The sequence below is a fragment of the Hydra vulgaris genome, chromosome 04 (assembly GCF_038396675.1).
Source record: "Hydra vulgaris chromosome 04, alternate assembly HydraT2T_AEP".
Classification (NCBI taxonomy): Eukaryota; Metazoa; Cnidaria; class Hydrozoa; order Anthoathecata; family Hydridae; genus Hydra; species Hydra vulgaris.
In genome coordinates, this window is record NC_088923.1 from 10310389 (window position 1) to 10337541 (window position 27153).

Sequence of the window (27153 nt, forward strand, 5' to 3'; positions counted from 1 at the left end):
TTATGGTAATGAATAACAATGTTTTACTTGAGAGAAGTAACAAAGCCGTTTTACTTTCTTATTTCTGTGAATTTTATTTATGTTTTTTTAAAAAACTTATGTGTAGCTCAGATTGCAAAAAACTGAAGCTTACTTATTTTGTTCAAATTTACTACAGTTCATTCAAAGATTTGGTTGTTCTTGTTGCTGTGAAATATAGTTTTATAATAACTATAAATAAATAACTTTTTCCAATATAAGCAATTTGTAAGATTAAATCAAATCAAAGAAACTAGTTAGAAAAAATCAGCAGTAACAAGGTAACGTCTACGGAGTACAGACATTCTATTACCCACGATGTAAGTAAAGAAAGATAGAAGACAAAAATTTTTATTTCTATGGTGATGAATAACACAATGCTTTTATCGATATAAAATGTATAAAATGGAAGCATCAAAGTTTAATTGCTCTTCTTTAAAGAACCATAAACGATAGAATAAACACCAGTAATTATACAACAAAAATCGAACATCGAACTGATTGCAAAAGTATGAAAAAAGCGTTAAGTTTTTTCACAAAATACGAAACTTATAAACACAAAACAGCTCATTTATAAAAACACGTAATTAGTAAAAGTTATGTACTTTTTTATGAAGTTGCTCTTCACTTGTCCATCCTAAGTTTAAGTCTTAATTAGTCAGTTTATCTACTCTTGAATAGCGAGTTGATTAATTCTTGATTAGCCAGTTGATTTTGATTAGTTAGCTAATTCACTCAGTTTTAACGTTATTTAAAAAAACAATTTTCCATTCAAGCGTCCGCATCTAATTCCTGTTTTATGTCTAACGTACTGTAAAAACAGTTTGCACTTGCATCAGCTATTTTATCCTGAATATTTTTATTGGTTGTTTCATTTAAAATATTTAATTGCGATGAAAATAATGCCGTGTTTTTATGCGAATTATTCATATGTTTTAAGTAAGCTGTACGTATAGGAAAAATGCGACTGCAAAAATTACAAGAAAAACGTTGATCTTTATTGATTTGTAAGACTGATTCATCAGCGGTAGAAATAAATGAGTTAGTTTCTTCGTCTGCTTGTTTTACTTGTTTTGGAACTCGCGTCTTTCTTTTCTGTTTTGACTTTTGCTTGATTGTTTCTAAATCATTTTCGGAATTCTCTACTTGTAAACAATTTGACAGATCTTTGTCGCTTGAACGAATAGGTCGATTAAAAATACCTTTTTCGATATGCCTTTTGTGATGGCTGTTCATTCCAGACTTGTGGCGGAACGGTCGATTGCAAAACTTACATTTGTAAGGAAATTCGCCAGTATGTATCATTTTATGATCATTAAGATGCGATTTAGCGAGAAATCTTCGAAAACAAATTCCACATTCAAACCTTTTTTCACGTCCAGAACGAAATTTACGACCTTTTTTTTGAATTTTAGACGGACTTGTTTCATGTGATAAAAATTTTCCAGACAGTGAATTAAACGAGTTTTTAATTTCTGCGCTTTCCAATTTTAGATCTTTTTCACATTCAGAAGTATTGAGACGATAGCCTGAAGTCATTAAAGACATCGATTGTTTTAAATTATTACTGATTTTGTGTTTATCATTAGATTTATCGTTATTAACAGTTAGTTTAATACCTGTCCATTTGCCTGAAGAATACTTTTCAATGTAAGATTTAATACAGTTAGTGCAACCAATGCATCCAGCCCCACCGCAATAATCAAAATCGGGTTTTGTAAAAGAAACTGTATTATTTTTATTAAAATCGCATAGAACGTTACGAGTGAGTGGATTAACTAATAACTCAGTGCTTGTTTCTTCCTTATCTAAGACAAAAGGTTCAGTCTGATTATTAGCTTCTACATGTGTATTAGGAGATTCATAATTTTCCTCGCAAATATTTTCACGTTGGTATTCAAGTAAACTTGTATTTTTAGTTGCACATACAACTGGATTAGGTATTGGACCAGAGAATACTTTGTATTTGTGATGTAACTTTATATGTCGATTCCAACCAGATCTCTGTCGAAATCGCTTTGAGCAAAACTCACAGTTATAAGGCATTTCACCACTATGAACGTTATAATGTTCTCTATGATGGAACTTATTATAAAAAACTTTTTTACAAACCTTACAGCCATACGCCTGCCGACCATTTACTACTGATGTAATTGGTGCAGCTTGTTCATCTGAGCTAAAAAAATCATCTCTGCCAGATAAATATTGTTCTTGCTTTTTTCTCAGCATAACAGTTTTAATATATCTTTTAGCCGCCTGAAGAGCAATGGGAGGAATATCATCGCATACTCTTCGCTTTTTCTGAAATACCAAATTATTATTTTCTAAAACGTCATTCTGACATAGACCTTTGGTTTCAATAGACTCCACAGAGCTCAATGTAGTTTTTTTAACTACATTATTAAGACACAACAATCCATCACCAATAAGTAACTTATTGCGCAAATCTTTTCTGTTGGTGGATCGTAAACTTTTAAGCTTTAATGACTCAGCATGAAGCTCAATGTGTTTACTAAACAATTCCTTAGAAAAAAATTTTCTATGACAGGTTGAACAATCATACTGAGGAACACGCTGTTTATCTTGAGAGTTAATCAGTTTTGATTCAAACTGATTATCGTAGTCTTCACGCGTTATAGAATTAAACTTTTTCATTAGAGGAGGTACCAAGTCGGGTGTTGACAAACTATTACTACAATGTTCATTCATCATAACATGATATTGATTAGCGACAGTAACAACAAGAACATTCAATGGTGCTTCATGTAAAGAAGTATTGGAACAGTTACTAAAAGTTAGATGATCTTTTTCATGGTACTGTAGCAGATTATCAGCAATCATTTCGTTACAAAATGAACATTTAACATAACAATTGCACGATTGTTCATTTAACATACTGTTCTTGGATTCCTCTTCTAAAATAGAAAGATTTATTTACTATAAATGCAAATACAGGAGAATGCTACTAAATATAACTTTTTTTTTGTAGTAATATACTATACTGTTGTAACTAGATATTATTATATATGATGTAAATAATAATATAATTGTACAATTTTTGAAATATCACCACAACTTCAAACAAGTTCCATGCCAAAAGTAGATATAAATCAATTTTAAGTTTTAAAGTAAAAACTAACAAACCCTTAGTTATCAAACATAAAAAGTTGTTTTTAAAACAATTTGCATTGGTTCAATTAGGAAATGAAAAAAAAAGTTTATACTGAGGAAGCTAAATAAAGTTTTTATCAAAAAATACATGCACAAAGCCTAATCACACTAGTATACCAGAGATTTAATATCTTGTTAGTTTCTTAAAAACTTCAAAAAATAAAATAAATTAAAATAAACTACACCGCCGACCATTGGCAAAAATTATATAATATAGACTATAGAATATTATTTTTTAACTTTTTCTTTTATTAAAAATTTCACTACAATTCAACAAATATTTTTTATTTATTTATTTTTTCATTTTATGGTATGAAAAGTCATAGCTTTCATTTTATGGTATGAAAAGTCATAGCATGAAAAGTTTAGCTTTCCATTCAAAAGTGAGTTTAATTATAAATCCTGATTATTATGTTCATTTGTGCATCTAGGAAAGATAAACTGTTAAATATATTATTTTTTGTTACTTTTTCATATTTTAAAGACTTTTAAAGAACTCATGACTCTTACAAAATTAAAATCCTTTAAATTAAAATTAAAACATAGATTTTGTAGACAATAGATTTAGTTGACATATGTAAATTTCTTTGTTAACATAAGATGCCCCAAGCAAAATTCTTAATGCTTTACATAAATTTTTTGACTTATTTTAAAAAGAAAACTTCTTGAGATTTTGCTCATACTTTTTAAATCAATGACAAAAAAAATTTATTAGGATTTATAAAATAAAAAAAAGGGGAAAGGGGGGAATCAATGAGTGTACCTTATATTAAGAGAAATTTGTTTACTATTTAAATATCCTTATATTATTCTCTTTGAAAGTCTGCGTATCGTTTAAAGCACAAACAACCAGCATTTATAGCTTACACATCGTTTAAAGAACAAAAAACGAATAGAAAATCCAATAAGTATATAATAATTATTATATAATTACTTTATTTTATTATTATATAATTAAATAGCTATTATAGCAATAGCAATAATACCTTTAATTACTGCATAGCTTTTAATTACTGCAGAGCTTTTAATTACTGCATAGCTTTTAATTACTGCATAGCTTTTAATTACTGCATAGCTTTTAATTACTGCAGAGCTTTTAATTACTGCATAGCTTTTAATTACTGCATAGCTTTTAATTACTGCAGAGCTTTTTTAAAAACGAACCTTTTTCGTTTGTTTTTTAAATCGTTCATCAGAAATCGGCAGTTACAATGAAAGCAAATCAGTTGTTTGTTTGAAGGCAAATCATTAACTCACAAAGTTTTAACTCTCACCGCATGTTTTTTTTTATAATTTTCCCCCTAACTTTTTAATACTTTTATAGCAATTTACTAAATTAAAAAAAAATTAGAAAAATTATAATAATTACAAATTTATATAATAATATTTTATAATTTTCCAAAGATTCTTTTTTGCGCCAAAAGTTAAATATTTCAAAAGTTTAACTAATAAAAAAAAAAATCGGTAATTCAGATCAAAAGGTTTATCACTAATGGCACTCTGGATTTATCAATTGAGAAAAAAAAAGACTATTAGCAAAACATGGTGACTTTTTTAAATCTTTTAAACTTGATGCTAGAAATAATTTTGTTTGGTTAAGAGAGGAATAAGGTAATAATTTACAACTTTGGAAAAAAAATTCAAACCGGCTATAACCAAACAAATAAAAGCTGCACGGGTATATAGTTTATAACCATAGTTCGGAAAAAATAAAACGAATATGAGCGAAAGAAACCACAGATGTTCAAGTTTAATTAAAAATATCTCATATGTCAGCGAAAAAATCTAGACAAGTATTTTTGGCAGTTTTGATGCAATTAATTACTGAACATTGGGAAGGACGGTTATTAATTTTTTATTTTTTTAATTTTCTTTTAAAGTAAAAACAAGCTGCTATAAAATTCTTAAAACTTTTAAGGGAGCCCTTAAAAGTTTTAAGAATTCCATTGATAACAGAACGCTCTAAAATGTAAAAGAAACCAATTTCAAAAATATTTTATTACAATAATTACGTTAAGACGCTGTGAATTTAACATGGTTACCTAAAAAAACAACTTATTTCAAAAAAAAAAAAAAACAATATATTTAAAATGATTTTGAATTGAAGTGAATAAAAAAAATTGTTAAAATGATTTTGAAATGAAGTGAATAAAAAAAAATTGAAATTCCATAAAATACGTAAGTAAAGACCAATCCTTTTGTTAAAAAGAAAAAAGAATCGGAAATGCACCAAACACATGCATCTACAAATAGTTAAATTTGACGATATTACAAAAGTCAGTTTTACTAACATCAAATTCATTATAAGGTTAGTTTGTGCTTAAACCTAGATTATTTATGCAAAGCAATTTACGTCTGCGCTTACGCTTGAGCAAAGGGAAAGTTTAAACAATTCTGACTGCAAAAAATGGATTCCTCAAAAAATGGAGATGCATTACTGTGCATAATATTATTGATTAAATTCTAGAAAACATAATTCTAAACTAAATATTATAATTGTGGGTTTTACCTTTAACGCGCATGCGCAACTAAATAACACCCTATGGTCGTTTATGAAAAAAGAAAATCGTTACAAAAATATAATTTTAACAACTGAGTTGAATTTTTTTTAAATTCCTAATGTTCAATATCTTAATGCTAAACAATACCTTAAATATACAGGTTTTCTTAACTGAAAGACTTGTTTTAATTTACAGGTTTTTCTTTTTGGAAAAGCTGCTAATTAAAACAAGAAAATGATAACAACTAGCAAAATTAAAAAATTGCTCATATTTATTCGTTAAAAAGTTCAAAAAACCTCAGGAAAGCACCTAATAATTAAAACCAAGTATATGCTAAAAACTTATCAACCAGGCGTTTAACAGCGTCACCTTAAATTTTATTCTAAAATCAAATATTTTTGAAACCTGCTGAGTAGTTATAGGTAATTTAAAACCGTAGAGTATAAAACGAAAGTACTTTTAAAAATCAATGGCACACCAGAACATAAAATATTCAGAAATCTTATGACCAAAATTTCTTAACTCCCTATAAAAATTTAAACATCTCAAGTATATACTGTAATATATCCAGAATGGAAATACTGTCAAAAAATGGCAACTTTATTTAGGTAACCTTGTTTTATTCAAAAAAGATGATAGTTCAAAAAAATCAAAGTAAATAACATAAAATCTAGTGGATAATTAAATATCAGCTTGTCATACGGTTCATCTTAATTGATTCAATTTAATTGGCTTATGTTAATAATTTAATTTGTTCTTAAACAATTTTCATTTTTTTATTTTAATGATTCTTGGCCATCTGTAGATCAAAATATAAAATTTTTAAAAAACAATTTTAAAACAAAGTCATTATTAAGACAAGTATAAAAACCCTTATAAGCTACAGTCTAAATTTTTTTGCACTTTGTTAAATGTTAAAAATTCTAAAATTTTTCGAATAAATTTGTAAAAATTTTGTTTAAAATTTTATTAGGAAAATTCATTTCATTAAGACAAAATCAATGATGATTCAAGTAAAAATCTTAACATTTCATACAGACAAAACAAGAATGACTTTGTTAACTTAATCGTTAAAGATAATAACTATTAAAAAAAGTTTTAAATGCAAAAGAATACTAAACCTTTTCATCAATTTTTGAAAGATCATATTTCACTTGCAATAAAAAAACGAATCTATATTTCTTTTATCTTTTGTTTAAGATTATATTTTGTAAGGAGAAAAGTATATTAATGCAGAGATATCGACTCTACAAAAAAAGAGGGGCGACTACAAATTTAAAGTTAAACCAGTTTTTTTATAAAAAATCAATAACACCACCTAATAAGGAAACAAACAAAATTACTTTCTTGCAGTATTCACTAACTTAAACATTTGTAAACTCAATAAAAATAACAGTTAGCTAATAACCATTTAAAAAACAACCTGTTTTTTTTGCCTTCTTCTATCTTTCTTTCAACTCACTGCCTTTCTAAAAAACTTCAAAGAATAAACAAAAATAAATTTAGGATTTTTCAATACTTTCTATAACGATAGTTACTAAAATTAAAATCAACCAAGCTTACTAAATTAAAAACAATACTAAGTGAAAAAGTCAATAAAGCAAGCACTTCCTTAAAATAGTTAAAAAAAATGCATTTTAAAATATTACATAAATGAAAATTAAAAACATATATATACAATATACTAATTTGCTAAAAAAAACTTTTACAAAGCAGCACAAAAAAAATTCAAAAGTCGTTGATGAACGACCAATTGATTTGTAAATCGATAATTTGTAAATCGATAATTGAACCCTTAAAAACACCACTACTCTTCAAATTTGACCAGGAAAATTTTAAAAACAAAAATCCAGCACTTCTTTCTGGCGATACTACTTTAAAGCAAACAAACAAACAAAAAACACCGCTTAATCACGCAAAATCACGAGAAGTTTTTATTTACAAGTTGAAGAATTTTACTAAAGTTAGGAATGTCGCAGATAAAGTATTTTAACTGTTTATAAATTGTGAGTTTTTTACTCCCTAGAGAGGTTCAGTTAATAATTTTTAATTAAATTTTTTGTTAATCGTATCCTGTAATCGTTTTTGAATAAAAATCTATTCGGAAGAGAGAGAAAGATCTTTTAAAACTTAGCTCAAAACCATGACAACAAACGATTTGTGGACATTTTTTTTTTTTTAGATAAAAACAGCTTTGTTAATATAATAAAAACGCCTGAGTGGTTTTGGAACTGAGCATTATAAAAACTATAAAAATTTATGATAAGAATTTTCTTAATTTAATTTTATTGTTTAATATATGTAATTTTGTAATACAAGCAAAAAAATATATATATATATACGTATATATAATAAAAACAAAGTATTCTATAAAAACAAATATCAACTCTGTATTGAAAGATTGAAATGAAAAATATTGTTTTTATATTTTGCTTTCAACTCTCAAACCATTTCACTTCTCCGTACAGCGGTTTTAGCATAGATTTTGAATCGCCCAAACGATAGTTCTTTAACAACCGAGAGAAAAAAGCAAATTTTTTTTACCTTTTTCTTAGAGAAACTTAAATAATCACTTTTAACTAAAACATCCGCTAAGAAAAAAGAAACTTTCTTTTTCTTAGCTTGTGGCTTAGTTAATAATTTCTTATTAAAAAATTTACTTTTTTCTAAGGGTGTTTTTCCTTTACGAAAGAAAATTGCAATAAAAAAGAGCTAATCGATGGAAACACCATTTTTGTTAAAAAAAAAAACTATCATTTGTTTTTGGGTGATTGAAAAAAATTTGAAAAATTATTATTTCTTAAAAAAAAAAAGTAAAAACTTTTAACAGTAAATGAAATAATTGTCTGTTGTATTTAAGGTGCCTATTTGCAAAACGCGCCAAGTCCAAGTAAACAAATTTTGAGAAAACAACGAAAAACTAAACTACTTTTAGTTTGATATTTTCTTTGTCCAACAGAAATTGATATTTTCTTTGTCCAACAGAAATTGATATTTTCTTTGTCCATTTTTAGGACCAAAATTTTTATAACTGTTCTAATATTTAAGCAGATGATAGATTTCAGTGTATAGAATGTGGAAAAAGAATTAACTCAAAAATTTTTATTTTTGTGACTTATTTTCTTTATCTATTTAATTCATACTTTCTATTGAATCAATTTTAACACTTTTAAAACGAAAACTATTACATGATCTCGAACTTTTAAGATTATTAAACAATTTAAGCAAAAGTAAATAACTATTTTGCTTTAATGATCGCTATATTAATTATTTGGACTATTTTTCAAATTCATTTTATTCATAAAAATTCATTTAATAACTAATTGTTTCTTTATTTTCTGACATATAAAGTATGAAAAAAAATAATTCTGTATTTATGCTTACTCGGCAATATTTTTGCGCTTCTTTTATACTGTAAACTAAAGCTTGGTTTCCAATAATTGTAGAATGTCGTACAACAGTTATACAACAATAATGCTTTATAATGGAAACATTTTCTTGCGTAAGTTGCACCACTCAACGTTGGTTGTACAACAAAATTTATGTTGTAAAACAAAGGCTGCGGAAATAGAATCAAACCAATCTCGGCAACAATTGTTGTACAACAAAAACGCACAACTGTTGCACAACATTTCTACAACTATTGGAAACCAAGCTTAACGATTGTTACAAACTCAAAACTATTTTTATCCCGATCAAAAACTATTTTTATTCCGATCAAAAACATTTAATTGCTAATTAATAACTTTTAGTTTTCCGTTTTTTGAAAGTATTTAAATGTTTTATTATTGCTTTGCAATTCTTGCTGATCAAACTTAATCAACTGATGATTGGGAGATCAAAAAATCATTTTTTTCAAAAGGAGACAATTATTAAGCGGTCGTTATTTCTAGCGCTATAATCAAAATTTCATTTCTATGGAAAAATACAAGAATGATAAATAAGGAGAGAAAAAGTTTCAAATTTGGAAAATAAAATTTGGACTCCTCTTTTCAACATACAACCTGCTTAATTTCAACATACAACCTGCTTAATTTCAACATACAACCTGCTTAATTTGTGTTTTATTTAAGTTGTGTTTTATTAAACATAAAATATGGCCGTTGTGACAAAATGGCGCTTAATTCGCAAGTTTAAGTTAAAAAAAAGGGTTAGTCCGTTGGAGAAAAACATAATTTCTTTTAAAGTTAGGCAACCAGATATTATATTAATCGTGTTGAATTTTTGATATCATAATAGCCTTTGGATACAAGAAAGGAAGACGAAGAGTTATTACAAAAAGAAGCTGTTTATAATTGCATCGATAAAAACTACTCTTAGTTACTTGTTTTTCTTCGATAATCAAATATTTATGACAAAAAATTAGAATGTCTAAATCCAGATTTTGGACTTATTCTATATGAGAAAAATCAAAATATAAAAAGAAATGAAAAAAATTGAGGCAGTTTTTCTGCCCTTTTCTACACAGTCATTACATTTTGAGATGTAATGATTGTGAAGGTCAGTAAAAACACTATAAGAGCAAGCTTTTCTTTTATGTCCAATTTAGACATAAGGGAAAAGCTTTTTTTTTATAGTGTTTTTATAAAAGCTATTACTGATTTTATGATTTGAGAAATCATGGCATGGATACTTTATAAAAGTTTTTTATTCCTGTAATTTTCTGTCTCAAAGAATGTCTTTAAATATCAATAGAGTATTTAATCATGCAATCTCTGCTACTGCTTCTTCTACTAAAGTTAATAAAAAGTTTTGATTTTATTGTTGCACTGTGTATAACAATACATGTTTTTAATTTAACTTTTTTAATTACACAATTGCGCAAGTAATGCTTTTTATAGTTTGAATCTTATTCAAGCATTAAAAGATTTTGTCTCTATCCTTATAAATATTATTAATCAACACCTTAAAATATGCTTTGAACAAACCTAAAAATTGCACTTCAATTATTTTAAATTGGGTATCACTGTTCCTTTGGTCTATTTGGTCTTTTGAGCAATGAATCTCTTTAATTTTCTTCGATCTAATCTTTAGTTTCTTAAAAACTGCAGAAATTCAGTGTTCTTGTTATACTAGTTGGAAAGACCACACCATATCTTTAAGTCCCTTTTATTTAACCAAAGGCTTTATTGGGCTTATTTGTTACTATGGTGAGTTGTGGGAAATATAGTTGTATTTCATTTAACTGGCTGAATTTCAAAAATCCACTCCAATCTAATAATATTAAAAAATTGCAAGCGACAACCCTTTTCTTTACTGAGGCGCCTAAAAGGTTATAAGTGAATGGTCAGAGAAAGTTGCAAAGCAAAATCGTAGATAAAGTCTAAATGCTTTAGTTTAGCTTTTCACAAAGAGTCATATCATTACTATATTACTATCTATACTATAGACTATAGATAGTAAACAAGCTTTTAACAAGTTTGTTATAAATACTTATGAATTGTGTTTTAAATAAAATTCAAATATAATAAAAGCATAATTTCACAAAATTTCTTAACTTCCTTTTGTTAAACAGCTATGAACTGGGTATGAAAAGCCAGACATCTTTGTACAGAAATCAAGTACAGCTTTGCCATGTTATTACCAAAAAATAAAGATTTAAGAGGCATTATTTGAGAAATATAGGCAAAGTAGACAAATTCTGGCAGTAACGCCTTCAAATTATCTTCATTTTTATTCATTTTGTCGAAAATAATGAAACTAGGCCACTGTTAAATTTCTTTTTAAAAACTCCTATTAATCGGGGAGATATTGGGTCCCCAATTTTTATCCCTTTTGTAAAAATATTTGTACATGGAGTACAATTGCTACTTTAAAGGGCAAATTTAGCAACATGAGTTTGAGAGACTCGTTCCTATTTTATTATTTTGCTACTCCTTAATTATTTTTGAAAGTCACTAAAGCATAGACTTATTTTAAACAACAACAAAAAAAGTGCATGTAAGAGCCTGGGATAGAGTTAGCTGCCAAAAACAGATTTTTGCGATAAATGTCCTTTATTAGATTACCCATAACAATTGCGGCCATATTTCTACCATGAAATGTATAAACTATTTGGTTTCCTTATACATGAATCTTCCAATATCTGAAAATAAATCCATGTGATCAAGTAATAAAAAGCTTACAGAAGTCCTAGAAGTAGTCTTGTTTTGCCACATTTGAATGTATAAAATAACGGTAAAGATATGCTTTTCAATGGGTTCTTTACATCATGAGTAATTAGTACTCTAATTGAAAAAAAGACAAATATCATTTTTATAATGGAACTCTACAAAAGCGCTTGATAAAAATTATTTTCGAAGCTTTTTTAATGTAACAAAATAATTAACAATGCAATGACAAAAGTGTTATCTCCAAAGTAGTAAGAGTGTTATCTCAAAAGTTTTGTCAAGTCAGTTTATCCGGCTACTGGTAACATGTAACCAAGTACAATCTGCTTCATCTCTTGCTTTGTAGGATACACTTTTTTAGGCAAAGGCTAGGTGAAGCCAACTTCAACTTAAAACACCTAAAAAGCCTTGGGGCTCTTGGTTAAGGCTAGAGATTTTTTTTTTAATTTTTTTTAAAACACCTTAGCTTCCAACAAAGCTGCAAGCAACCACTAATTAAAGTTGGAAGCTATTGGAAGAGAAAAGATGAAGATTGTAGGACAAGATAACGATTGACAGACGACTTATAGGATTGCAAATTACATGAATCAGAAAAGCAAGAAGAAGGAAGCGAATTCCAAAGAACTGATGTTCGAGGAAACAAACTAGATGAATAAGCGTATTTGAGGCACTTAGGAACAGTCACAGAAAAAGAATGAGACTTAATTGAATGACGAGTAACACGAGAATGAATTTTAGTAGATGGCACAAGAGACGCTAGCTCTTTAGAGCAGCACCCATTAAAGTATTTCTAGAAAAAAGAAAGAGAAGCAACATTATGGCAGTGTGACAATGGCTGAAGGTTGGCTGCAAGAGCAGGTCCAACTATGTTTACAATGCGTTTTCAATGCAGAAAGGGCATCATTAGAAGATCTGCCCTAGATATGGCAACAGTATTCCAAACAAGGACAAATTTGAGATTTATAGAGATAGAGAATAGAATCTGGAGTAAGAAAGCGTGGAGCTTAATAAAGAGATGCAACTTTACCAGATGCTAATTTTGCAACTGATTTGATATATGGTTTCCAAGAAACAATTGCAATAACGATTGGCTGAAAAAAATTGAGTTTTATCTGTATTGAAGTTCACCAGCCACTGTGAGCCCCATGCTGTAGCAGAAGTGAGATCCTTTTCAAGCTCAAATGCCATTTGTTTAGCACCACTTCACTATTGCCTTTCTCTTTGTTCTATATCACTCTCCTTCATCTCAAGACTGCACTCTTTTTGATGTTATTTCTGATTAAATTGACCAAACCCTCTTTATCCATCAGCCAATGTTGTTGTTAGTGACTTTAATGCTCATCACACTGAATATCTAGTATCAGTGACTCTGCTGGCATTAAGGCCCTTAAATTTTGCCTTTTTCAATCTCTAACTCAAATAATCAACTTTCCAACTCGCTTTCCAGACAACCCGAAACATTTACCTTCTCTACTCAACTTATGTCTTGTTTCTGATCCTAGCCAGTGCTCAGTTTCTCCAAATTCACCCTTAGATGCTTCAGTCTGGCATGGAATCTTTTATTACTTCTTGACGATTCCAAGTCAAGCCTCACTCTTCTCCATTGTTTTCTTAACATTGTACTGCTGTGATTTCCAAACGAAACTGTTATTTCCATATCTATCAAATACTGATACTATTAAAGGTTCTGGAGAACCTTTAATAGTATCAATAATAAGGGCAAATCTGCTATTCCACCTCTCTGGTATGGTTCAGACTTTGCCACCTCACCTAAAGACAAAGCTGAATTGTTTGCTAAGAACTTTTCATCAATATCATCTCTTGACTACACTAGTTGCATTCTATCTGATTTAGCCGCCAAACAGGTTGATCCATTGTTTGATATTTGTATCACTCCAGCTTCTGTATCTTAAGTGATTTCCTGCTTAGACTCTACTACAGCTTGTGGTCCGGACAACATACCTGTTATAGTCTTTAACCAATAGGTTTCATCATGCATTAGACAAAGGTGGAAAGGTTAAGGCCATCGCTCTTGACATTTCTAAAGCATTTGATAAAGCTTGGCATGCTGGTCTTCTCCATAGGCTTTCTTCTTATGGCAGTCTTTCACAGGAAGACGTGCGATTGCACGTCTTTATATGACCAGGCAAATTACATTTTGCTTTGACGATTTGACTTAATTATTATTATTATATTAAAATTTCGTTAAATAGACTTTCGTTGTTGAAGAATATCATCGTTTATAAAATCAAAACAATTTTTTATTTTTTAATAACAATTATTATAAAAAACGCACACTTAAACAATTTGTATATCATAAATTAAAAAAATATATACAATTGTCAATTAAACTTTTAAAAAAAACCATTATCAGTAAATTGTTTAAAAAAAGCGTTTCGTTGATATGAAAACATTAGTTAAGAAGTTTTGATGTAATTTATTTCACTTAAGGTATAATTCAGAATATTTTTCATTCAGCGCGTTTTTAAAATATTTTTTGAAATAGCTGCGATCAAATTGTCAAAGCAAAATGTAATTTGCCTGGTCATATGAAGACGTGCGATCGCACGTATTCCTGTGAAAGACTGTTACGGTATATCTGGTAACATCTTTAAGATTATTGAATCCTTCCTTTCCAATCGTAGTATAAAAATTGTCCTCAATGGAAAGCACTCTTATTATTATTCTGTAACTTCAGGGGTTCCTCAAGGTTCAATCCTTGGCCTTATACTCTTTTTAATCAAATTTAACAATCTTCCAGATATTCTCACATCTAAGGTGACATTGTTCGCTGATGATACTGCCATTTACTCTTGCCATGATAAGAAGCCAACACTCTCTGATTGCTTGGAGAAGGCATCTGAGCTTGAAAAGGATCTCACTTCTGCTACAGCATGGGGCTCACAGTGGCTAGTGTACTTTAATTCAGACAAAACTCAATTTTTTTCAGCCAATCCTTATTGCAATAAGTTAGATCTTCCTATGAGTCATCTACCCTTCATCTTTTAGGATTAACTCTTACTTCCGATCTTTCTTGGAAACCATATATCAAATCAGTTGCAAAATTAGCATCTGGTAAGGTTGCATCTCTTTATCAAGCTCCACACTTTCTTACTCCAGATTCTATTCTCTATCTCTATAAATCTCAAATCTGTCCTTGTTTGGAATACTGTTGCCATATCTAGGGCAGATCTTCTAATGATGCCCTTTCTGCATTGAAAACGCATTGTAAACATAGTTGGACCTGCTCTTGCAGCCAACCTTCAGTCATTGTCACACTGCCATAATGTTGCTTCTCTTTCTTTTTTCTAGAAATACTTTAATGGGTGCTGCTCTAAAGAGCTAGCGTCTCTTGTGCCATCTACTAAAATTCATTCTCGTGTTACTCGTCATTCAATTAAGTCTCATTCTTTTTCTGTGACTTTTCCTTAGTGCTCCAAAAACTCTTATTCGTCTAGTTTGTTTCCTCGAACATTAATTCTTTGGAATTCGCTTCCTTCATCTTGCTTTCCTGATTTATATAATTTGCAATCTTTTATGTCGTCTGTCAATTGTTATCTTGCTCTACAATCTTTATTTTTTCTCTTCTTATTTTTTTTTTCTCTTCACTATTAGAGTTGGAAGTTACTAATTCCAACTCTAATAGTGGTTGCTTGCAGTCTTGTTGGAAGCGAAGAAAGAAAAAAAAAAGTAAGGTAGAAATATATTTTTAACACAACTACTAATTTTTTGTGATAATTGTGTTAATGACTGTAATGATTTCTACACAAACAATTCCTTTCGGAGAATCTTTTTTATATTTATTCTAAACAATCATTAATGATTGTTTCACAAGCAATTCCCTTCGGACAACCATTTGAAATACTATCTATAAGACAATCATTAATAATTGCTTTTGAGCAACTTGATGAGGAAACTGGATTTAGGCTGAAAAATTTTTCCAGCTAAATTACATGAAGGCCAAAAAGAGTATTTTGGAAAAAAAAAGAATGACTCTACATGTTGATGTCTTCTTCTTCAATGAAAATTGTCAAACATCTACTTAGAAGCCTTATACAAAGTTTGCTAAGCAAAACAGTTCTTCCTTAAAAGGTATGATTAAAATGAACCTTAAAGTGAAAATAATTATGATAGAGAGTCAGAAGGAGTGAATTGTGTCATCAGGAGTTTTTATAATGCTAGAGACACTTTATTGACTGCAGAAGATCTTTATAAGACCCTTTATACTGGTAAAGGACTTCAAAATGCTGTTGCTGTAGTTAAAATAGACTCAGAAGTCTCTATTTTATCAGGAAAAAAACTATCAGAAAACCACAATTTTTGTCTGTGAAGAAATCTATTGTAGACAGAGCAAGACTATCTTATATCAACAAAATGAAAATCTCGAGCCTAAACTTTTCTGATTATCTTCCATTATCCCATTCTGTCATTATAGAAGGGGTTGAAAACTTCACAAACATCACTTTGGCATTACCAAGAAGTAAAGTGTTCATATATTCTTCAAACCAAAAAACTTTGTTAATGCAAATGTTTATGTCTAGAGAAGAACGCGGGAAGAAAATGAATCCGGAGCAGAACAAAGTTAAAGCTGAGTGAACATGAGACAACTCAACAAGTTTGATCATTATTCTCTAAGAAAGGAAATTAATTTGTATATTTACTAATATACAATAACCAAAGTTTGTATATAAAATGTGACTTTATTCTTTTCTTGAGACTTCAGAATAATATTTTGCAATTTCTTTCATGCTTCAAGTATATTTTTTTAGATGGAAAGCTGGTAACCATTTTTTGTGAAGAGTTTAATCTAACTGATGTTCAATATCCAGCTGATCGAAAAAGAGTTAGCTGCTGATATTCAAATAGGTGATTGGGTTGTTATTAAACATAATATGCAATAGTATCCTGCAATAATTCAAAATGCAGTATGTTGTAACGCTATAATATTTTATTTTTGAGTGATAAATCTCATTCACTAAGATCTGTAATTTATTAATATACATTTAAATGTAATATATATTAATTTATTAATCACATTTAAATGAAAGAAATATTCAGGAAGCACAAATAATTAGAAGTTGCTTTATTTTTAACTCAACCATTAGATTAACAACAATAATTATGTTTCTTGTATGAAATATTTTACTACACCTGGAAAGAACTCTTTCATGTGGCCAACCAAGGTAAATTTCCTCCAAAAATATTCATCTTTTGACATTGTTTGAATGATTGATGCTTGGTTCTTTCTCTCATTGAAAAAGATTTAAAACTAATTTTATCAAGCACTCTAGTAGAGCTCCGTTATAAAAATGTTGTTTACCTTTTTTTTTTTAATTAGAATACAATTAGTCACGATGTAAAGAACTCATTTCAAAGCAAATCTTTACCGTTGCTTGGGCATTTTTTATGTTCAAAATGTGGCAAAATAAGACTACTTCTAGGACTTCTGTAAGCTTTATATCGCTTGATCACATGGATTTTTTTCAGATTTTGGAAGATTCATGAATAAGGAAATCAAGTAATTTATACATTTCATGGCAGACCTATGGCCACAAGTTTTATGGGTAATCTAACAAAGCGCATTAACCGCAAAAATCTGTTTTTGGCAGCTAACTCTGTTCCATGCTCTTTCATGCACTTTTTTTTTTGTGTGGATAAAACAAGTTTATGCCTTAGTGGCTTTCAAAAAACAATTAAGTAAGTCATATGCAAGTTATGGCCTCAGGAGACATTAATGCTCAAGCTACATGTAAAATTTCAAATTTAGCTGTTTTGAATCATGATTTCTAGACAACAAAAAGTGAAACATATTGAATTTTTATTTTTACTGTAGAAATCTACCCGGGGTAAGAAAAAAATTAAAAAGGAATGTGTCTCTCAAACTCATTTTGTTAAATTTGCCCTTTAAAGCAGCAATTGTACTACATGCAAAAATATTTTTAGAAAATGGATCAAATTCGGGGACTCAATGTCTCCTTGATTGATAGGAGTATTTTTAAAAAAATTTAACTGTGGCCTAATTTCATTATTTTCTACAAAATAAAAATGAAGACAATTTGAAAATATCACTTCCAAAATTTGCCTATTTTACCAATATTTCTCAAGTAATGGCTCTTAATGTTTATGTAAATATTTTAAAAACTGTAAAAAAAAAAAAAGAGTTCTTTTTAATTTATGAGTTTGTATGTCAATTTTTAAAACACAATGTAGCTATGTGGCTCAATGTTCAATGGATATTTTAAAATGAAATTTAGTTTTAAAAAAAAAACTGTCTTTCTTTTTGTTATATAATATCAGCTAGTACCGGTTCTGTTTTAAATTCTGTTTTGTTTCTTTTCTGTTGTTTGCTTATGAAATATTTGAACATAAAAAAAGAAAATTACACCAAAATCCTTTAAACAATAGAAAATAAAGCAATTTGTTTACTTTTCAAACAAAATCAAATTTATAAGTATTTTTTTAGTTACAAAAACCTGGTTTATGTAATTGGTAACCTTGAGTAGGTGCAACAAATTTTACACAAAAAATTTTCAATAAAACATGGTGGCAAAGCTTGCATAATAAAACCATTATTTTGGAGATTTGTAATTTATAAAAAAAATTATTGTTTAACACAATGGGTTATGTTGAGATAAAATTTTAAAAAGTTTCTTGCACTAGTTGCAATAAATCTCTTGTCTAGTATAACTTAGAAGCATATATACAAGAAGGATTAAAATTCTAATTTGAGATATTTAGGAGTAAAAGGTAATTGAGAAATATAATAAAATATATTATATAAATACAATAATATTAAAACAATATATAAATACAATATATAAACACAATAATAACACTTTTTTACTAACACAAAAATGATTAAATTTCTGAATAATATATATGTATTATTTTGGATTTTCTTAAAATATATTTTATTAAATGCAAAAAAAGTATTTTAAATCTTTCTTGCATATATCCATCTATTCATATTGAAAATGATGAAAATGATGATGATGATGATGATGATGATGATGATGATGATGATGATGATGATGATGATGATGATGATGATGATGATGATGATGATGATGATGATGATAAATAATAACAATGAGGAATCAAAGCTCACACTTTGAAATAATAATCTAAACATTACTTACGATTACTTGCATGCAGCAATGATTCCTTCTAAAACATATTTTATACAAAAATTAAAAATAAAGACTAAAAAATATTATTTATTTATATTTGCTATCCTTAAATATTATCATTATTATTTGTATAGTAATTAATATGGTAATAATGCAGAAATTATAAGTGCCAAAAACAATTAACTTTATTTAACTGCAAACTATCTAATATATTTATACATTTATTTTTTTTTTAACATCTTTACTTCCAACAAGGCTGCAAGCAACCAATATTAAAGTTGGAAGTTAATGGAAGGGAAAAGATGAAGTTTAAAGAGTAAGATAACAATTGAACTATATATATATATATATATATATATTTATATATATATATATATATAAAATATTTATATATATATATATATAAATATATATATAGAGATTTTGTCTTTTATAAAAATTTTAAATATATTTATATATATATATATATATATATATATATATATATATATATATATATATATATATATATATATATATATATATATATATATATATGTATACATATATATATTTATATATATATATATATATATATATAGAACCCTTAGATGTTGTCCGAAAGTTTTTTCAATATTTTGTTGACAAAAAGTAAAAATTAAAATGCAAGACCGGAATTTTTTTTTTTAATAATGATAGAATGCCTGCCCCAACCAAACCCTCAGTCGATGTAGCAGCACTTCCTTGCGGGTCAGGCTCATTGTCAGTCGATGTAGCAGCACTCCCTTGCGAGTCAGGCTATTTGTCAGTCGATGTAGCAGCACTCCCTTGCGAGTCAGGCTATAAGATAGTCGATGTAGCAACACTCCGTGCATGATTTACAGTAAAAAAAATAAAAATAAAAACATTTTATTAAAAAAAATAAGAATAAAAACATTTTATTAAAAAAAATAAAAATAAAAACATTGTTTATATTGTTTAAAACATTTAAAATGTTTTAAAAACATTCAGAATGTTTTTAAAAACATTCTGGTCAATTAAATTTGCGTTTTTGTGGTTTTTTTAAAAAACGATTAATTTGTAATTAAATTAATGGTTTTTACTTTCGTCCAACACGAAAATGTTGGACGAAAGTTAAAAGTAATTAAAAGTGACGTATATGTTGGCGTAAGAATCACTTTTTTCCTTCCGCTCTTCCCAAAGCCAACAAACTATAGATTTATATATATATATATATATATATATATATATATATATATATATATATATATATATATATATATATATATATATATATATATATATATATATATATATATATATATATAGACACACACACTACCTGTCAAAAGTTTGGGCTCACTTGCTCTATTTTTCAACTCTATGCAATTTTCTTCAAAAATTGAACATTAATTTTAGGAACTTATAATGACATTTTGATTACAATGAGATTCACACATCTATTTGTGTACATAGAGTTTATCATCATTACAATAATGAATACTTAGGGTATATTTTACTGTAATAATTGGATATATTTTGCTGTAAAACTAACTTGATTAACTTTATTTTCACTGTTGTTGTTTATAGTCTTATTTATACAGAAAGGTAAATGAAACATTGTTTTTGTTAAATATTGTAACGTTCATAGGATAACTATTATGAACATTAAAACAATTTAAAGAATTTTTTTCTAGTTTTGAAATTGAAGACTAGTAATATACTTTTTTTTTTGATTGACAAAAAATGGGTAATAAAGCAGAGCTAAGTGTAGAAAAACGAGCTGTTATTGTGCCATTACACAAGGAACACGAAAAATTGCTTCAAAAACCAATGTTTCTCGAAATGCAGTTATGAGAGCGTTGCAAAGAAAGCAAGAAACTGGATGTAACCAAAGTCGTCATTGTTCAGAGAGGCCTAGAGCAACGCTGAGCCGGGAAGACAAAATCATGTGTTCAAAGTAAAAGAAATCATACTTGAACTGCTCCTCCTGAAATTCTATGCAGGAAACACCAGTACCTGTTTCAACTGTAAAACGTAATTACGGTTTGAAAGAATGTGTTGCTGCCAAAAAACCATTACTACGCAAGCTAAATAAAATTAAAGGAATAAAATAGACAAAAAAACATAAAGATTGGACAATTTAACAATGGTCTTAAGTCTTGTTTACTGATAAATCAAAGTTTGAAATTTTTGGAGGAAACCATCAACAATGTTTGTCATTTAATTGGAGAACGCATGATAAAACAATGCACGATCCCAACAGTCAAGCATGGTGGTCTTTCAATCATGGTCTGGGCAGGCTTTGCTGGGGAAAAAGTTGGTGACCTTGTGCAAATTGAGGGCATCATGGATAAAAAAAAAAGTCATAACATTCCCCAATAATATGCATTACTGCGCTGGAAAAGAATTGTGGGTTGTATAGTGGTTTTTCAACAGGATAACAATCCAAAACACATGTCTAAATTCTGCTGTAATTATATCACAGCCAAAGAAAAACAAAATGAACTAAAATGTATGGAATGGCCTCCTCAGCCACCGGATTTAAATCTGATCAAGTTTTTGTGGGACGAGTTAAATAGAAAAGTTAAAAAAAAGCCAATCAAAAACACCTTTGTCTACTCATATAAATATGCTGGAATCAATTATCAACTGAATAATTGCAGAAATTGATTGTAAGAATGCACAGAGTATGTGCTGCTGTTATAAAAGCAAAGGGAGGATACTTTGAAGAATCAAAAATTTTAAAAAATTTTAGTATTGGTTTTTAAATAGACATGACTTTCACCAATTTTTAAAAACATTTTGCAACATTAAGTCTTTAATTTTTGCAAATTTGTTTTTAAAAAACTACTATTTAGGTATTTTCATCAATATCCAAAAAAAATGAAATAAAGAAAATGGTCAAGTTTATTTTTATAAAACTTTTAAAGCAGCATAATTATATTTATTAATAAACCAAATTAGACTAAATTAGTCTTAGCCTAATCTAAAAAATTACTTATATCATTAATGCAGATTGAGCCTAATCTAACCTTTTAGGATTACAAAAGTTTTATTTTTGCTGCTAATTTAAAAGCAACAATTACAAGAATGTTTTAAGTAAATCTAAAACTTGCTTCAAGTTCTTATAAGTTTTTAACAAACATGTATTACAAAATTATCAGTTTATTGATACTTGAGAACATACACCTGCTGCACCTATAGGAAAACTTAAGTTTTGATTGTTTATTTTAGTAATTTAATATAATGCTTATGTCAATGTTTACTTTGATTATTGGTCAACAATGTATTTACAAGAAATTTGTACATTATCTGATTTAAGTTAGTGTTATAACTTAAATACTTTTTTGCAAGGTTGTTAAAAAAAAAGTTTTAGAACCTTTATTATGAAAATAGAGTAAACGATTTCTAAACTTAGAAACTAACTAATTTCTAGACTCTAGAAACTAAAAATACTATATGGTTATTAAACTCAGACACAACATTTTAGTTTAATATCTATCTTTAATGTTTTTAAATATAAATAGTATTTTTTAAATATTATTTATACTTACAGTTTGTATAAAAACCAAAAAACTTGAACAAAAATTTTGCAAAGAACAATTTTTTGAGCCTAATGATAATTCTAAAGCATTTATTTAAACTTTAAATAGATCTTTTCACGGTTGCAAAATGCATCTTGGGTAATCAGGGCAAACAAAGTTCGTTTTTCTAAATCAAAGCTGAAGACCAATTTCTTATTTCTTTTATTATCTAGCGCTTAGATTTATGATTTGATGTTTTATATTGTGAATTTTTTATTTATCTATAATAGAGAAATCTATTATAGATAAATAAAATATAATCATAAAATGCAAAACTACTGTTGCTGTGTTGCAATAACGATTACAGGTGTCCGGATAGGTTACTCAAAAGAAGTCAAGTAACAGAGCTAAAATTTCATTATTTTCCTAAAGACTCTGAAAAAAGACATCAGTGGGTAAATCAAGTTGGAAAAATTGGTTTATTAAATTTTACAGTTTCTGATAATAAAGTGATTTACTCTAATCATTTCGAGTTCGGAAAACCTACTTTTGCTTCACCTATTTCAACTTTGTATTTGAATATTTGTAATGCATATAAGGAATCTCCAACAAAAAGAAGAAAACTTAAAAAATTGTATCTTATTGTGGAATCAGTTTCTTTTAAACAGTTTCTCTACAAATTTAGGTATAGAAAGTGAAAGTTGTGATAAATCTATTTAGTGCAATGAACCAATAATAGGATCAATGATTTTTAATAATTTAACTAGAGATTCTGATGTTCAGTTTTTTACTGGCCTAGCAAATTCAAATATTTTTGAAATATTGTTTTCTTATATCCAGAGGAAATGAAATGTAATGCACTACAGGAAAGGTAAGAAAAATACAACTAAAGACTTATCTTCACCAAGAGATTTAAAAGCAATATCATTAAAATCTCTAACATTGCAGCAAGAATTTCTTCTTGTAACGATGCAATTACGTTTAGCTCTTTTTACTGAAGATCTTACTCATCGTTTTATGGTTTCTACCTCTGTAGTTAGTTCAGTATTTATGACATGGATAAAACTATTTTCTCTTGAGTTAAAATGGATTATACATTTTCCAAACAGAAATATTATAAAAAGAAATTTACCAACCATGTTCAGAAAGTACTATCCAAAATGCTCTGTAATAATTGATTATTCTGAACTCTTTATTGAAACACCATCTAGTTTGGAGATAGCTGCAGCTTGTCGTTCAAATTATAAACACCATTATACTGTAAAATATTTAGTTGGAATAATGCCCAATGGTGCAGTTTCTTTTTTGTCTAACTGTTATGGTGGCAGAGCTAGTAATGCTTTTATAGTTAAAGATTTTTGAAATACTTATAACCTGGTGATCAAGTTATTGCAGATAGAGGTTTTAAGATTAAAGATCTTCTAGCATTTTACCAGTGTAACATAGCTATTCCCCCATCAAAACACACAAATTTTCAGATGACATGTAATGATGTATGGGAAACCTCAAAAATTGCAAATGTTAGAATTTATGTTGAGCAAGTCATAGGGTGTGTGAAAAACTACTTTGTTACATATTTTATGGGTTTGTTGCATACAAAAATTTTGATTTTATCTTTGATTTTTTTTATATACACTGTTTAATCTAAATATGGAGGTACCTTATTAATTAATAAACTTTTCAAATCTTTCAAGTCAATAGTTTGTTACTGAAAATCTCATAAAAAAATAAATTATTTATTATATAATTTTTAAATGATACACTTTTTATCAGCATTACTATATAAATATCTATAAATCAATATTTAAGTACTTTTTAGTTATTGGCAAAGTATGCAAAATATATCTATCATTTAATATTGTCTTTCTATTGATTCCACAGCATTCCCAATGAAATGAGAGACCGCAAATATTGCATTCAATACTGTTATCTTTTTCAGTATCAAAATCATTTTCATTTAAGACTTGTCACACAATGGACATGTATATAAATGTATAAATCCAAGCAGGTAACGTTGGACATAAAGTTTAAAAAACAGTTCTCTCTCTCTGTCACATTCTGGAGTAGGAGTAAACATTGTATTTAAAACAACCTTAAAGAAGAACTGTTTTGAAATTTAATAAAAAAGAATTTTTTTCAGCATCCCCATAACTTCATGCATTTCTTCTGGTCTCTGATCAAAATCTCTATTCTCTTTACACATCAAATAAGTTTTATGTGACTTACCACTTTTGTGTTGAAAAATGTTCATATCTTTTACCATAATTGGTTGAACTTCTTTGGATGGAGCATTCCAGTTACAAACATTGTCAGTACAAGTAGGAGCGGTAATGCCTTGAGTGTTTGCAAACTCTATTTTATAAACTGCTGCTACAATATGGTTGCAACATTTACTTTGTTCTGTGGTACATGTGCAAAACGCTGTGCAAATGGCACCATCTATATTAAACAAAATCTAAAGTTGATGGAAGTTTGCCTGAATATGTTGAGAAGGTGTGACCCAAGTATGTATAATAATATAATCATTCACTTTTTTGCAATACAACTTGCCAACAAAACCACTTCCAAAATATGAATACGCTTTTTTCAGTTTGTAGTGACCAATATACTCAGTTTCAAAGGCTTTGCTTTCTAAGATAAAAGCAAATATTTGTCCAATATTTGTAACAGGCCATTGTTTGATACCATCAATATATTCTAAACAAGCTCTTAGGCAACACTGACATTGAAAAATGTTGTCAGGAGAAGTGCCAAGATATGGGTGTGGTTTATGCAAAAATAAACCACAAATTATTAACAGATTTTGATCCATTAAAAGTCAATGGCTTTCAATGGATCAAAATCTGTTTTAAAAGATTTTGAAAGATTTTTGTAGTCAGTGTTTAATTTTTTGCAAATATTTTTGGCACTTTTAACGACATAATGCCATTAAAGCTTAAGCAGCAAGGGAGCTTTGATTTTCAGAAGATGTTAAACCGCGCTGTTGGAGATAAAACTGTAGCTCTCCGGTTGACATTTCCATAAAATTCTCAAGAGTTTCAACTTTAGTTTCATCACCAGTTTCCATTACATCCATATCTAATTGTTATTTTGTTTTGAGAATATTTAATTCAGCTTTATAACAATGCAACAATCTCGAAATTAGGCTCTTTAAATTTGGACGCAAAATTGTATTTTTTATTACATATGAAAAACCTATAGCTTTATTTTTAAATAATAAATATTATTTGAAAAAACTTTTATTAAATAATAATAATTTGTTTTTGAAAAATAATAAAATTGAAAATGTTATAAAAATCGCGGTTACGGCATAAATTAAAAGTTTGTTTGCCCTGATTACTCAAGAGGCATTTTGCAACCGCAAACATAGTCTATTACCTATATTCAAAAATCATTTATCTAAGTTTAATATATTACAAGAAGTTCAAATAAAAACAATAAAATATAAAGAGACAAAAAAAAAATTTTCTAGAAAATAAAGTTATGAGATCAGAATAATTACAATTACAAAACAGAAGCAAAATAAAAATTTGCTTCATTTTTGACGATCTTTAACTCTTTTAATGAAACCTTAATCTTTTTTACACTACAGATTTACTCACAAATAAAGCAAAACTTTTTCTGCCATACTGAATAGCAATACGCATATACATAAGAAGATAAAAAATTTAACAAATATGTGGCAATTTTAATTACCTATATTCATAATTAAGTCTTTCATAAGGTTTAATATGTAGATATAAATACATACATGTGCACGCACACACACACACACACACACACACACACACACACACACACACACACACACACACACACACACACACACACACACACACACACACACAAATCACAGACTTTTTTTCAAGGAATAACTATTTCTGATAGATTAAAGCATTCTTATCATTGGTATTGGTGTATGGTAATGGTGAAAAAATTAAATGCAACATTCTTGAAATGTACTTATACAATATCAAAATTAAAAAATATCTCAAAATTCTATGATGAAATAAGCTCGGAAACTCCATATTTTATTTTTGATTATTAAAAGCATCGTTATTAAAACGTACATTAAAATACTATAAAAATAATATAAAATAATTATGGACCTTATTTTCAATGTTTTTGTGGTAACGTTCAATAAGATCGGGAACCAATGATAAGACACCAGCAGGAACCCAAGAATCTTCCCAAACAATTTTATAGTAGTTGCCATAAAACTTAAAAGTACCAGAAATTAAACAAAAATATTATCATAACAAAAACAAGAATGTTAACAAATTACGATATCTAGTTTTCATCATATTTTAATATAATAGATATATTTTTTTAAATTAAAAACATTTGTAAACAATATTAAATAAGATCAGGTAACTACCTTGCTAGTGCATTGCTCGAGTACCTGTTGAGCTTTAAGTGAGAAATTGTGGACAGTCAAGTCCGATCTGCAGCCTGCAGCCATTTTTTATTCAGATATTTCTTGGTAAAACTTTTTAATTAAAATAATTAATAACTCGCTTCAAAGGGTCCGAAATATTAACTATTTAAAAATGCTTTTCATGCTTTTTTAAAAATATCTTGCGCTAAATTTTTCAACATTCATAAATATTGCAGCAATATTATTGCTTGCACGAGCACTTATAAGTGAAATCGGAAAAATGTTGGTTAACATTAATATTTTTCTGATTTCAATGAATTTTCAAAATAAGTAAAAGTT

General features: G+C 28.1%; 1 protein-coding gene across 5 annotated transcripts; it reads right to left on the minus strand.

Moving 5' to 3' along the window:
- Window positions 1-353: 353 nt before the first annotated feature.
- On the minus strand, window positions 354-27129 carry LOC100210390 (zinc finger protein Xfin). 5 transcript variants are annotated; one of them, XM_065795407.1, is made up of 5 exons: window positions 26815-26978; window positions 26546-26656; window positions 18940-18967; window positions 7114-7159; window positions 354-2933 (listed from the first exon to the last, which is right to left on the minus strand). In XM_065795407.1, exon 5 carries the CDS (start codon window positions 2911-2913, stop codon window positions 790-792), a length of 2124 nt encoding a protein of 707 aa, XP_065651479.1. In that variant the 5' UTR covers window positions 2914-2933; window positions 7114-7159; window positions 18940-18967; window positions 26546-26656; window positions 26815-26978; the 3' UTR covers window positions 354-789. The 5 variants fall into 5 exon arrangements, with proteins under 5 accessions (XP_065651479.1, XP_065651480.1, XP_065651481.1 ...); XM_065795408.1 differs by having other exon boundaries at window positions 7114-7155; window positions 26815-26966; XM_065795409.1 differs by having other exon boundaries at window positions 7114-7167; window positions 26815-26935.
- Between the last annotated feature and the right edge of the window lie 24 nt (window positions 27130-27153).